At 37.5% G+C, this 14,520-nt stretch overlaps 1 protein-coding gene across 6 annotated transcripts in view; it reads right to left on the reverse strand.

Moving 5' to 3' along the window:
• MFSD8 (major facilitator superfamily domain containing 8) overlaps positions 1-14,520 on the reverse strand; it is a 57,244-nt gene that overhangs the window by 15,407 nt on the left and 27,317 nt on the right. For 2 of the 6 annotated variants that reach the window (XM_033215216.1, XM_033215214.1), the window contains exons 5-9: positions 12,823-12,936; positions 10,651-10,795; positions 9,557-9,612; positions 3,235-3,343; positions 1,173-1,307 (exon numbers count right to left, since the gene is read on the reverse strand). In XM_033215216.1, coding sequence (XP_033071107.1) covers positions 1,173-1,307; positions 3,235-3,343; positions 9,557-9,612; positions 10,651-10,795; positions 12,823-12,936 — 559 coding nt within the window. The remainder of the gene's footprint in view (positions 1-1,172; positions 1,308-3,234; positions 3,344-9,556; positions 9,613-10,650; positions 10,796-12,822; positions 12,937-14,520) is intronic. The other 4 variants (XM_033215219.1, XM_033215218.1, XM_033215217.1 and 1 more) reach the window with 3 other exon arrangements.

Below are 14,520 nucleotides of genomic sequence, written 5' to 3' on the forward strand. Positions count from 1 at the left end.
TTCAGCCCAGGAGTTTGAGGCTGCCATGAGCTATGATCACACCACTCTACTCCATTCTGGGCAACAGAGTGAGACACCATCTTTTACAAAAAGAAAAAAAAAGGAAAAGAAAGAAAGAAAAGAGACTAGATTGGTAGTTACCAGAAGCCAGGAATAATAGTGGGAAGGAGGCAATAAACAATAGTTGGTTAATAGGTACAAATACACAGTTAGAAGAAATAAGACCTAGTTTTCAATAGCTCAGTAGGGTGACTACAGTTAGCAATAATTTAGTGTACATGTCAAAAGCTAGAAAAGAGTAATTCAAATGTTCCTAGCATAACGAAAAGGTAAATATTTAAAGGGATGGTATCCCAATTATTTTGATTTGATCTTTATACATTATATGAATGTATCAAATTATCACACATACCCCAAACATATGTACATCTATCATGTATCAATTAAAAAACACTTATGCTGGACACAGTGGCTCATGCCTGTAATCCCAACACTTTGGGAGACGGAGGCAGGAGGAATGCTTGAGCCCAGGAATGAGACTAGCCTGGGCAACATAGTGAGATATTGTCTCTACAAAAAATAAAAATAAAAGAAATTAGCCAGGTATGGTGGTCATGCCTGTAGTCCCAGCCATTCAGGAGGGTGAGATGAGAGGATCACTTGAGCCCAGTAGGTCAAGGCTGCACTAAGCCATGATTGCACCACTGCATTCCAGCCTCAGCAACAAAACGAGACTTGTCTCAAAAAAAAAAGTGTTGTGTGGTCTGGGAAATGTCACAAATTTTATTTGCCATGATGGATGATATAGAATATATATACTGTGGATAGAAGTTCTAGAATAAGTTTGGTAATCTTAACCAAAATTTTCCAAACTTAATCACTGAATCTTTTTTGTTGCACAATATATATTACAATACAGAACAATGGTTTATGAAATATACTTTCAGGAAAACATAATAGACAAAAGATAAATAAGTCTCACTTTGTGAGAAATTTTGTTTTACCAAAGAAATGCTGTAGGGTATAGAAATATTATGATCTCTTAATAAATTGTAAATCTGTGTCCAAAAAAAGCTTTAGATTATTTTCCTGGTACATCCATTTGCATTGTTAGCTCTGTTTTTTGTTTTATTTTTAAAAAATAGACATAAAACCAAAAACACTTAACTTACTTTTTGGAAAGTAACTTAACTCCTACGAAAATAACAATTGCTTCAACCCCAAGAGCAGCAAGTATTATGCCATTATATAACACAGCTTGTTCTTGAGTCCAGGCATACATATCCATTGTTAATGGAGCAATGATGCTAAGAAAAACCAAAAAAAGTATTCTTATTTAAATCACAGTAACTGTTATACTTAAAGTGAAGTGTAAGTTTTAAAAATGACAGCTACGCATTCAAGAATTTGCATGCCTTTTAACAATGACAACATACTTAAGCAAAAGTTTGAACACATTTTAAGCATGTTGTTGTTACATAACTAAGTTACTAAGTCTGTCTACTCATAGTTTACTTTCTAATGTTTATTTTAATTATATAACTAATATAGCCCTATTACAGAAAGTCTGAAACAAAGGAAAAGGAAACAAACCACACCAATCACAATGCCTATCATTCTAATATTACTAAATAATCATGGTTATATTTTTAATTAAATTGGTCTCTTTCAATGCAATAATGTTATATTAAGTTATCAGAATATACTGGATTTTTTTAATGTATATATTTTTCTCTTTACCTCTCAATGTTTCTTCCTTTACATGACTATATCCTTCCTTTCCAAGTTTCTCTCCCTACATGCCATCTCTAGTAACTGACTACAAAATGCAATTTATATTTATTGTTTATTATTATTTTTGAGATGCTAGAGTCTCACTCGGTCACCTGGGCTGGAGTGCAGTGGTATGATCTCGACTCACTGCAACCTCCATCTCCCGGGTTCAAGTAATTCTCCTGCCTCAGCCTCCTGAGTAGCTGGGACTACAGGTACCCACCACCACACCCCGCTCATTTTGGTATTTTTAGTACAGACAGGGTTTCACCATATTGGCCAGGCTGGTCTTGAACTCCTGATCTCAAGTGATCCACCTGCCTCAGCCTCCCAAAGTGCTGTGAATTACAGGCGTGAGCCACCGCACCCAGTCTGAAATTTATTTAATATTGTTTAATTGGTATGTTATTCTTTAATGTGTATGGAGCTTCTGTTTAGGATGATGAAAACGTTCTGGAAATAGTGGTCATGGTTGCACAACACTGTGAATGCACTTAGTGCTACTGAATTGCACACCTTAAAAATAGCTAACATGATAGTGCCAGGCGCGATGGTTCACATCTGTAATCCAAGCACTTTGGGAGGCCAAGGTGAGCAGATCACTTGAGCCCAGGAGTTCAAGATCAGCCTGGGCAACATGGGGAAACCCTGTCTCTACAAAAAATACAAACGAATTAGCTGAGCATGGTGGCGCATGCCTGTAGTCCCAGCTACTTGGTGGACTGACCCACAGCTCACTGCAGCCTTGACCTCCCCAGGCTCAGGTGATCCTCCTACCTCAGCCTCCCAAGAAGCTGGGACTACAGGCATGTACCACCACATCCAGCTAATCTTTATATTTTTTGTAGAGATGAGGTTTCACCATGCTACTCAGTCTAGGCTCGAACTCCTGAGCTCAATCAGTTCGCCTGCCTTGACCTCCCAAAGTGTTGGGATTACACGTGTGAGCCACTGTGCATAGCCAACAATAATTTATATGACAGAAATAATTTTTAAATGGCATTTAAAAGCAAGGTGAATTTTCTTCCCCAGAGATATACTTCAATTCTGTTATCTTAAGAAATACTCAAATGTATTTTGTACTTGGTATATCTCAATCCAAAAATGTAACTTATAGAACTCTATATCATATACATATATATGTAGGAAATTATAGAGCTTAAGAATAATTAAATCACAGCACTAAAGTTTTATAACTGTATTTAATCATAAAACTCAGATGAAAGAGGGAAAGAGTAGTAAAACTGATCCGTTTATAAGAAAGTAAGAGTAGATTATGGACAAAGAATTAACTACTTTCAAGTTAAAAGCAACAAAATGTATATACATTTTTTACATCATGGTAAGAAAAATTTGCCTTCCATAAGATTTTTAATAACATCGATATGCCTAATTAACACTGCATTAAGGAATAAACGTTAAAATATTATCTGATTTAGATAAAGATGGAATAAAACTTACGTTTCAAAAACGGCGAAGATAAATAGAGCCACAAAAAACAGAACATTGATGGCCACAACAGCAACTTGGTCAATATTTCCTTGGGGAACTTGCATTTCATCTCTACTTGCTGTAGGTAAATAGGAGAAAAATTACATTACCTATACATCTAATTTTTCTTATGACATTAAAATAATGTAGAAATTATATTGTAGCAAAATTTATAAATATTTAAAAAATTTTTTTAGGATTCAAAGTAGTTTAATAACAAGATAATTTGTTTATTTTTATTTTTTGAGATGGGGTCTCACTGCAGCCTTGACCTCCCCAGGCTCAGGTGATCCTCCTACCTCAGCCTCCCAAGAAGCTGGGACTATAGGCATGTACCACCACATCCAGCTAATTTTTATATTTTTTGTAGAGATGAGGTTTCACCATGCTACTCAGTCTGGGCTCGAACTCCTGAGCTCAATCAGTTCGCCTGCCTTGACCTCCCAAAGTGTTGGGATTACACGTGTGAGCCACTGTGCGTGGCCAACAATAAGATAATTTATATGACAGAAATAATTTTTAAATGGCATTTAAAAGCAAGGTGAATTTTCTTCCCCAGAGATATACTTCAATTCTGTTATCTTAAGAAATACTCAGATGTATTTTGTACTTGGTATATCCCAATCCAAAAATGTAATTTATAGAACTCTATAACATACTGATCTCATATTAAATATATTTGCTTTAAATTTAAATTGCAGATTTTTTTCCACCTTACTCAAATCTTAGACTTACAAGAATTTCATGAAGAACTCCAGTGGTTTATTAAATCAGTTCCCAGTTCTATGATTTACTTCAATGGATATATATTTTGAATTTCAGTGCTACATGAAATTAGTATTCATGGCCAGGAACGGTGGCTCATGCCTGTAATCCCAGCACTATGGGAGGCCAGTGCAGGTGGATCACCTGAGGTCAGAAGTTTGAGACCAGCCTGGCCAACATGGCAAAACCCCATCTCTATTAAAAATACAAAAAAAAAAAATTAGCTGGGCATGGTGCCGCACGCCTGTAATCTCAGCCACTTGAGAGGCTGAGGCACGAGACCTGCTTGAACCAGGAGGCTGAGGTTTCAGTGAGACAAGATTGAGCCACTGCACTCCAGCCTGGGTGACAGAGACTCTGTCTCAATAAATAAATAAATAGAAATTAGTATTCGTAAAGATCTTTATGGCCGGGCGCAGTGGCTCAAGCCTGTAATCCCAGCACTTTGGGAGGCCGAGACGGGCGGATCACGAGGTCAGGAGATTGAGACTATCCTGGCTAACACGGTGAAACCCCGTCTCTACTAAAAATACAAAAAAAAACTAGCCAGGCGAGGTGGCGGGCGCCTGTAGTCCCAGCTACTCGGGAGGCTGAGGCGGGAGAAAGGCATAAACCCGGGAGGCGGAGCTTGCAGCGAGCTGAGACCCCGCCACTGCACTCCAGCCTGGGCGACAGAGCGAGACTCCGTCTCAAAACAAACAAACAAACAAAAAAGATCTTTATGTTATCATTACCATTTAAAAAACTCCTATCATTTATGTTTCTGTAAAGAAATAATCAGGATTTGATGGTGGTTTATAAACAAGGAGGACAAAGTAAGTGTACTGACTTCTCATCTTGAACAACGTTTTAAGTTTAATACACATTAAGCTATTCTTGATGTAACTGAGAATCATGCAGACATATTAATCTACTCATACATATTCACGCTGTTTTGTAATTTTTCCACTTATTCAGAATACGTACACCAATAAATACCAAAATAAGCCAGGTATTTTCTTGGGGTGGCAGGGGGACGGAGTCTCGCTCTGTTGCCAGGCTGAAGTGCAGAGATGTGATTTCTGCTCCATGCAACCTCCATCTCCCAGGTTCAAGTGATTCTCCTGCCTCAGTCTCCCGAGTAGCTGGGACTACAGGTGCACGCCACCATGCCCAGCTAATTTTTGTAATTTTAGTAGAGACGGGGTTTCACCATGTTGGCCAGGATGGTCTCAATCTCTTGACCTCTTGATCTGCCTGCCTCGGCCTCCCAAAGTGCTGGGATTACAGGTGTGAGCCACCGCACCCAGCCTAAGCCAGGAATTAATACATAAAATATTACAAAAATATGTTTATTTATGCTATCTTAAATTGTGTGCAGTGTCAGTGGTTGGTGGAGGGGAGGGAGGGCTTCCTAAGATGTAGTAAGTTTCTATGATTTTTTTCATAATAATGCCTGCCTTTCTATCTCAGGATTCTTGAGGAGTTCCTCCTCCAACAATAAGTAGATTTGGAAATAGACTGCTATACTTAAAGGGAATTAAGCACCTTGGACACTCAACATAGCCTTATGACCTTCCTTTATAATCACACAAAGAGAACTGGTCACCTTTGTCCAGATCCTTTGCCAGGGGTAGGCCCTGGTGGTTGTGGCTCTTGTATTATTTTAGCTAGACCTCTCTGATTCTTAATCACCACCTAGAAGTCAGTCTTTACTCCTTCAAGTCAATATCAATATTGCCCCAAGTCAGACTGGAGTTTGCTTCATAATATGTGCTTAGTTTCCTGTAGCCTCTACTTAGTGCTGGTTTAAGTGCGGAATCTCAGAAATGTTGCATCCTAGACTATGGGGATTGACTAGATATCCTAATTATAAATTTTTTTAAAAGACTAATTAGTATATGGACTCAAATTCTATGCAATTAGAAATTATAATCCTGTCTCATAATAACCTCTTTAAATTTGAATATCTTTAAATTAAAACAATTATGGAAGTTTTTTACCAGATATATTTTATGCAAACATTTATTGAAATTTAAAAATTTTATTTTATAAAAATTATTCTGAAGTAACTAGAAATCTCATACAAGAAAACACTACATCTCCTCTAAACTCATTCCCATTTGTACTTTTAGAACAGTGCTGTCCAATAAAACTGTGACATGATAGAAATGTTCCTTATCTGTGCTAATACAGTGGCCACTAGCCACATATACCCATTACTGAGCACTTGAAATGTGGCTAGTATGACAGAAAATAATTTATTAAATTTACTTTAACTTATATTTACATAGCCACACATGGCTAATGGCTACTATATTGGACAGCATAGCTTTCAATCTTTGCAGCACAATCTATGATTTCTAGACCAGCAGCATCACATCACATGGTAGTTTGTTATAAATGCAGATGCTCAGCATCTCACTAGGGTTGCCAATATAGTAAATAAAGATACAGGAGACCTAGTTAAATTTAAATTTGAGATAAACAATAAGTGTTAGTATAAATATGTTCTGTGCCATATTTGAAAGTTAAGTATTAGAATGTTCCATGAAGTATTTGGATTGTATTTACACTTTCTTTTTTTGAGACAGAGTCTCACTCTGTCACCCAGGCTGGAGTACGTGGTATGGTATCGGCTCACTGCAACTTCTGCCTCCCAGGTTCAAGCGACTCTCCTGCCTCAGTCTCCTGAGTAGCTGGGATTACAGGCACCTGCCACCACACCCAGCCAATATTTGTATTTTTAGTAGAGACAGTGTTTCACCATGTTGGCCAGGCTGGTCTTGAACTCCTGACCTCAGGTGATCCACCTGGTTTGGCCTCACAAAGTGCTGGGATTATAGGCATGTGCCACTATGCCCAGCTGGATTGTATTAATACTAAAAGTTATCTGTTGCCAGGTGCAGTGGCTCACATCTGTAATCCTAGCACTTTGAGAGGCTGGGGCAGGCAGATCACTTGAGTCCAGGAGTTTACGACCAGCCTGGACAACACGGCAAGATCCTGTCTCTACTAAAGAAAACAAAAACAAAAACAAAAACGTTATTTGTTGTTTATTGAAATCCAAATTTAACCAGGTGGGACATATTTATACTAAAACATTACTCAAATTTAATTGGGCATTCTGTGTTTTATTTTTTATATTATATATTTTTACATTTCTTTATTAACTCCCCTATTCTGAGAAGCAACATCCTATGTTTTATTGGCAACCCTATTTAGTATCACCCTAAGTCTAACGAATCAGAATTTGCATCTTGAACAAGGTTCCCAGGTGATTTCTAAGCACATGAAAGTAAATGAAGCATTGATGTATATTACCCCCTTCCAACTTCTGAAATACTGATTTTTACATATCTTCCCTTTGTCATACCTCTACCTCATCCTCTTAACTTCCTCCTTCCCTTTACCTGATAGCTCCTTGAAGTTAGCATCCTATTTTTTACCTTTGAATAAAGGAGTTTATACCCACTGTTGACATTTCACCTCTCATTCTTTATTTTTTATTTTGAAAGTTTTCAAACATATTCTCACATATTCATTCCTCAGATTCAACAATCTTTTCCCACACTTGAATCATCACCCCATCCTTTCTCTCACTCCCTCTTTGCTCCCATAGTGTTTTTCACTGGGTGACTCACAAATTTTTATCTCTAGCTTTTACTTTTACTGTCAAAATTACAAATGCCTCTGGGATTTTTTAGTTGTTCTAGAGTAACAGTATATTCAGCTTGATCCAAACTGAAATCATCTTCTCTTTTCATCCAACCTCCCTTCGTAAATTCTTGTTCTCTCTCATTCTTCCAGGTGATCTAGAATCAAAACCTGGCAGAAATGTTGGCTTTCTCTAATCCTTAATATTCTCTATCCAAATCTCTTTCTTGATTCCTCCTTCAACAACTCCTGCTTATCCCTTCTCCATTCTCAGTCACTGCCCTACTTCAGGCCTAGTCAAAATTAATACTTCTATACTGTCTTCCTGAGTCATCCACACAATGTTCTCTTAAAAAGAAAAACACAAATATTGTACCTTTGAAAAGCTTAATAGAGAAATTGTTCCAATTTGTTACTGGCATCATATTTTTTTTCACATTCTGATACAGTTTCTTTTACTGGCTTTTCAGTAATAAAACTGTTACCAATGAGATATGACCAGTGAGATATAACCAATCTGGATTAGCCTCTGCATGGAATCAATGTCAAAACTGTCCTAGTTCAAAAACTTACTATAGCTCCTCACCACTCTGGTCTCCACCCTACTGCATTTAAATTTATCTTCCACTATTTATTTTGTGAAAATTAAATAATAGAGCTATGAAAGTACCTGGTAAAATAATACTATGTCTTTTCCACAACTTTATGAACTGTTGAGGGCCAGGATCAGTCCTTGCATTCTTTCCCCAAGGAGGATATAATTAGTACCTAAATAACAGTTTCTTTGGTAAAATATAGCTACTTACCGGGTTCTCTGACTTTTATGAATCAGAGAAGATCTAAAGGATGAAAATGTGTATTTGTAAAATATACCAAAACAACAAAAATAAAAAGGCAAAACCGTACCTGTTCTCATGCCTAAAAGAATAAAGAACTGCTTTATTTTTATTTATTTTTTTTTTTTTTGAGACAAGAGTCTCACTCTGTCGTCCAGGCTGGAGTGCAGTGGCCGGATCTCAGCTCACTGCAAGCTCCGCCTCCCGGGTTCACGCCATTCTCCCGCCTCAGCCTCCCGAGTAGCTGGGACTAGAGGCACCCGCCACCTCGCCCCGCTAGTTTTTTGTATTTTTTAGTAGAGACGGGGTTTCACCGTGTTAGCCAAGATGGTCTCGATCTCCTAACCTCATGATCCACCCGTCTTGGCCTCCCAAAGTGCTGGGATTACAGGCTTGAGCCACCGCGCCCGGCAAGAACTGCTTTAAATAGAAAGACATGGCCGGGTGCGGTGGCTCACGCCTGTAATCCCAGCACTCTGGGAGGCCGAGGGGGGCGGATCACGAGGTCAGAAGATCGAGACCATCCTGGCTAACACAGTGAAACCCCGTGTCTACTGAAAAATACAAAAAATTAGCCGGGCGCGGTGGCGTGCGCCTGTAGTCCCAGCTAACCCCGAGGCTGAGGCAGAAGAATGGCGTGAACCCGGGAGGCGGAGCTTGCAGTGAGCCGAGATGGCGCCACTGCACTCCAGCCTAGGCGACAGAGCGAGACTCCATCTCAAAAAAAAAAAAAAGACAGACATATTTATGTGATAGTAAAGATATGGAAATCATTGCAAATATCTCAAAGGCTTTAGGATACTGGCTCTCTGAAAATAAGACAAAGTGAATTTTTTACAATGTCTGTAACCTTGTCAATCATGACCACCAAATAACTAATATGGGTATGCCTCTTTAAAAAAAATCAATTTGGGTCACTTCCAGCTTTGAAGATCTTCCCCAATCACCCACTGTGTTGTCCTTAGAAGCAAAATCGAAGTAAATACCAAACAAACAGAATCATTAGAAACACTTTGATAATGTTACATTAATTCAGCCAAATGGGTTTAAAGTACCTTCTTCAAAATTAATATTTTTACACTGTCTTCCTGAGTCATCCACACGATGTTCTCTTAAAAAGAAAAACACAAACATTGTACCTATAAAATGCTTAATAGTGAAGTTGTTTAAATTTATTATTGGCATTGTATTTTTTTTCACATTCTAATATACTTTCTTTATTGGTTTTTCAGTAATAAAACTGTTACCAATGACATATAACCAATAAACTTAAGACAGAAGTTACAATTCTTATCAAATTCTCACAGACAGGTAAAATGAAAAAAATCCAACTCATCCTAAAGCATACATGATCTACTTTAGTATCTGAAGTTTTACAGTGATTATAAACATTAGTAATAAATGTTTTTAGACTACTGAATAAAGCACTCTAAAAACGATAAACAAAACATAATTTAAAAAAATTTTTCAAATATATGAAAGAGATATACATTACTAGTAACTTTTATATTTAAGACTGATACAAATCCATTAATCTATTTAAAATGTTATTTTCCATGCCTTTCTCCTACTTAGAAACATGTAGTTTGTAAATCAAGATCAAACCTTCAGGCGGGGCACAGCCTCACATGGCTCATGCCTGTAATCCCAGCACTTTGGGAGGCTGAGGCAGGCAGATCACTTTGAGGTCAGGAGTTTGAGATCAGCCTGGCCAACATGGTGAAACCCCGTCTCTACTAAAAGTACAAAAATTAGCTGGATGTGGTGGTGCGCACCTGTAGCCCCAGTTACTCGGGAAGCTGAGGCATGAGAATCCTTGAATCTGGGAGATGGAGGTTGCATTGAGCCGAGATAGTGCCACTGCCCTCCAGTCTGAGCAACAGAGTAAAACCTTGTCTCAAAAAAAAAAAAAAAAACCCAAAAAACCAAACCTTGAATCTTCAAAGACCTTCCTTTTCTGTTCTCATTTATTGGTTGTCTTTTGGTTGCCGGTATTACATGCTTTAGTACTACCTGACCAAAAAATATAAACAAACTATAGACATAGAAAAACAAATACACTTCATAAGGATAATTATCTTCCAACAATTACAAAGCTCATTAAATTTCACAATCTACAAAAATAGTTTTATCATTTCTATCTAATTACCTTAGTATAGCAAGGATCAGAATAATATTTAAAATTCCCAGGAAGGCGCTAAGTAAAACTGGTGTTGTATACATGTTTATCCGCAGTTTAATCACATCCCATGTCACACCTTTTTCTCCAATGAATGCAAAACAAGTCTGAAAAACTTATTAAGATAAAATTTTAACAGATGAATTACTATATGAGAAGTGTAGGATAAAAAATGCAAAAGACATTTACAACAGAATTGGGAACAAAGTTATGGAATCATCCTTCTATATCATGCATTCTCAACAGATGCAATTGGTTCTTGATGGGGGGGTCAAAAATTTTCCTCTTTTTAGGTATAAAGCAGGTATGTACAGATATACATATGGTACATAAAAGATATATGATACGTCTGTGGCACTAAAATTTTATGGGGTAAAGAGAGTAGGAAAAAACATTGAAAAAGGCTCCTTAGGGAGACAATAATGAAAAAAAGGTTGTGAACCACTGATGTACATGCATTCACAAGGAGTTGTATCTTACATAACTTCTTAGTTTTTTACAAAACATCTCCATAGGCAATTTAAATTATACCATTTCTTCCAATAATTATAAAGGTTTAATCAGCTTCATTATAAGAATGAAAACATATTTTAGATCAGATATCTTAAATATTATTGTGTATATGGTACATATACATATAGGTGTATATATATATTTAATATCATTTGACCATAATGTCATATACAGGTAAAATGAAAAAAAAAAAAAACCATTTCATCCAAAAGCATACATAATCTACCTTAGTATTTGAAGTTTTTTTAGTGACTTTAAACATTAGTTAGAAGTGTTTTAGGACTGCTGGATAAAGCACTCTAAAGAAATATGAAGTGGCAAAATCTAATCTGGATCTGTGGCAAAAACTCATTTGGAAGAGTACTGGTTTGCTCTTCTGATTTAGATTCTATATGTGGCTCTATAGTAATTCACATATAACTCTAGGGTGAGGACTTAAGATACTGCACCTACCATACTTAGAACTGTGACTAGCATACAGTAAGCACACAATAAATGTTAGTGCTTGTTGAGGGTTTATTATTGGAAAAGTCATCGAAGTTCTTCAGGCTTATATTTAGTCATCTATAATGCAAAATTTTTAAATGACATAATCTTTAAAATGCTTTTAAGGTGGTAAAAAGTATTTACTAAGAACATAAGTCTATACCAGGTATTATGCTAGATACTGAGGGTAGACTGGAAAATAAAGACTCAAACTATGTCCTGATGTACTTTACAATATAGTATTCAAGTTCAACTATTCTACATTTGTGCTTGTATTTGTTTCAGGGTACTAAATCGAAATAGGTTTTGGTGAACAGTGAATTAGATTCCCTTCTGTTGAGCCTTTTCCTTTTGGCTAAATAGAGGAATGTAATGGAAACTGGGGGTGGGAGATGGGGTGTTAATGATGAAGTAAGCTGAGTTGGATTCAAACTGATAATATTCATAACTTCAATATTCAAAATATGGACCAATTACATGGTTTTTCAATATTATTCTAGGCATGAAAATGACTGATTATTTACTCAGCAGAAAATTAATTTGCCTTAAGGAAATATTAAATCTCATTAATATATTTTTGAGACAGGGTCTTGCGCTTATCGCCCAGGCTGGAGTGCAATGATGTGATCTCGGCTCACTGCAACCTCTGCCTCCGGCTTCAAGTGATTCCCCTGCCTCAGCCTCCCAAGTAGCTGGGATTACAGGTGCCTGCCATCACACCTGGCTAATTTTTGTATTTTTAGTAGAGATGGGGTTTCACCATGTTGGCCAGGCTGGTCTCGAACTTCTGACCTCAGGTGATCTGCCTGTCACAGCCTCCCAAAGTGCTGAAGATTACAGGTGTGGACCACCGTGCCTGGCCTCACTAATTTTTTTAACACTCAGCAAAAGGGTGACCTTGGACAATTTACTTAGATTCTCTATGCATTGGCATTCTCAACTATAAAAGGGGACTAATAGCACTTAATTTAGTGGATTGGCATCAAGATAAAATGAGTCTAGCCTCATTGCTGGATAAAAAAAAAATTAGCTTTCCTCCCTTTCCCTTTAGCTATGAGTTTTTATACTTGGGTTACATTGAATATTTAAGCCTCAAAGTTTTCCCAATTCAAATTCAAGTAATGACAAGTGAAGAACACCTACCTGGACCTAGAATAAAACCTAATGCTTGACACATGCTTATATTTGCCATGGAACTTGTTCTTTCTTGAAGGGAAGTAGCACCAGCCGTATATGATCGAACAACTGCTACGTTTCCTTAAAAACAAGACACAATAATCCAAAGTAAGTTATCATTCAGTTTATAAAATTTAATCAAATTTGACTTTATACAGAAGAAGAAATCTTGGTCAACAGTATAGTCACTGCTTCCTCTTTATGATCATACAAAGCATGTAAGGTATTTTTATTAAGCAAATGCAGCAATTAACGGACCATACTAGTTTTGGTAATATGAAAACAGTTAAAGATATCAAAGAGTGAAAAAATGGTATCATAAGTAAAACAAGCTGGGCACAGTGGCTCACATCCATAATCCCAGCACTTTCAGAGGTCAACGTGGGTGGATCATTTTGAGGTCAGGAGTTCAAGACCAGCCCGGCCAACATGGTGAAACTCTGTCTCTACTAAAAATTCAAAAATTATCCACCTGTAGTCCCAACTACTCAGGAGGCTGAGGCAGAAGAATTGCTTGAACCTAGGAGGCTGAGGTTGCAATGAGCCAAGATCGCACCACTGCACTCCAGCCTGGGCAACAAAGTGAGACTTCATCTCAAACAAACAAACAAACAAAAAATATAAAATTTACTCAATACTAACACAGCACTGAGTGAATGGCATACCATTGATTATTACAACTATTTTAAAAAGTATTACAAACTCTGTATGCATAAGCATGTAATATAAGAAACAGAAAAAAATGCACTAACAATTTTACTGAAAAATTTCATTGAGTACATTACATTCAAGAGATTCTGTTAGGGGGCATAGGATATTTTTAAAGTACCATAAATTCTTTCTAATTGCAAAAAGTTTAGGCTAAGAGTGGTGGCTCATGCCTGTAATCCCAGCACTTTGGGAGGCCGAGGCAGGTGGATCACGAGGTCAGTAGTTCAAGACCAGTCTGGCCAAGATGGTGAAACCCCATCTCTACTAAAAATACAAAAATCAGTCAGGCACAGTGGCAGGTGCCTGTAGTCTCAGCTACTCGGGAGGCTAAGGCAGGAGAATTGCTTGAATCCAGGCAGGTAGAGGTTACAGTGAGCCGAGATCGCGCCACTGCACTCCAGTCTAGGCGACAGAGTGAGACTCGGAAAAAAAAAAAAAAAAGTTTACCATCTGATTAGTGAGAAAGCATAAAAACAGTACAATACTATAAGCAAGTGCCAGAGACATGTCAGAGAAGAAAAAATCTCTGAAGGGGCAGGGTAGCCCAAGAGGGCTTTGTGGAAAATGTGGAGCTTGAATTGGATCTATTTTTGTTTTGGGTTTTTCTGTTGTTTTTTTTTTTAAGATGGAGGTCTCCCTATGTTACCCAGGCTGACCTTGAACTCCTGGGCTCAAGAGAGATTCTGCTACCTCAGTCTCCTGAGTAGCTGGTATTATAGGCACGTGCCACCACGCCTGGTTTGAACTGAATCTTGAAGAATGAAGAATGATGGGAACAGAAGAGAACTATAGGTAATGAGAACATCATGAGCAAAGGCAAAATGATAGGAAAAATATTTGTTTACAATGAGAGACATGTATGTTGAACTGTGAAATATGAGTTTAAAAGGGGATGAGACCAGGTGAAAGTGAGCCATAAATGTCAGAATGAATGTGAATTTGACACAATCAACA

Source organism: Trachypithecus francoisi, unplaced genomic scaffold (genome assembly GCF_009764315.1).
Source record: "Trachypithecus francoisi isolate TF-2019V2 unplaced genomic scaffold, Tfra_2.0 Lachesis_group1, whole genome shotgun sequence".
Taxonomy (NCBI): Eukaryota; Metazoa; Chordata; class Mammalia; order Primates; family Cercopithecidae; genus Trachypithecus; species Trachypithecus francoisi.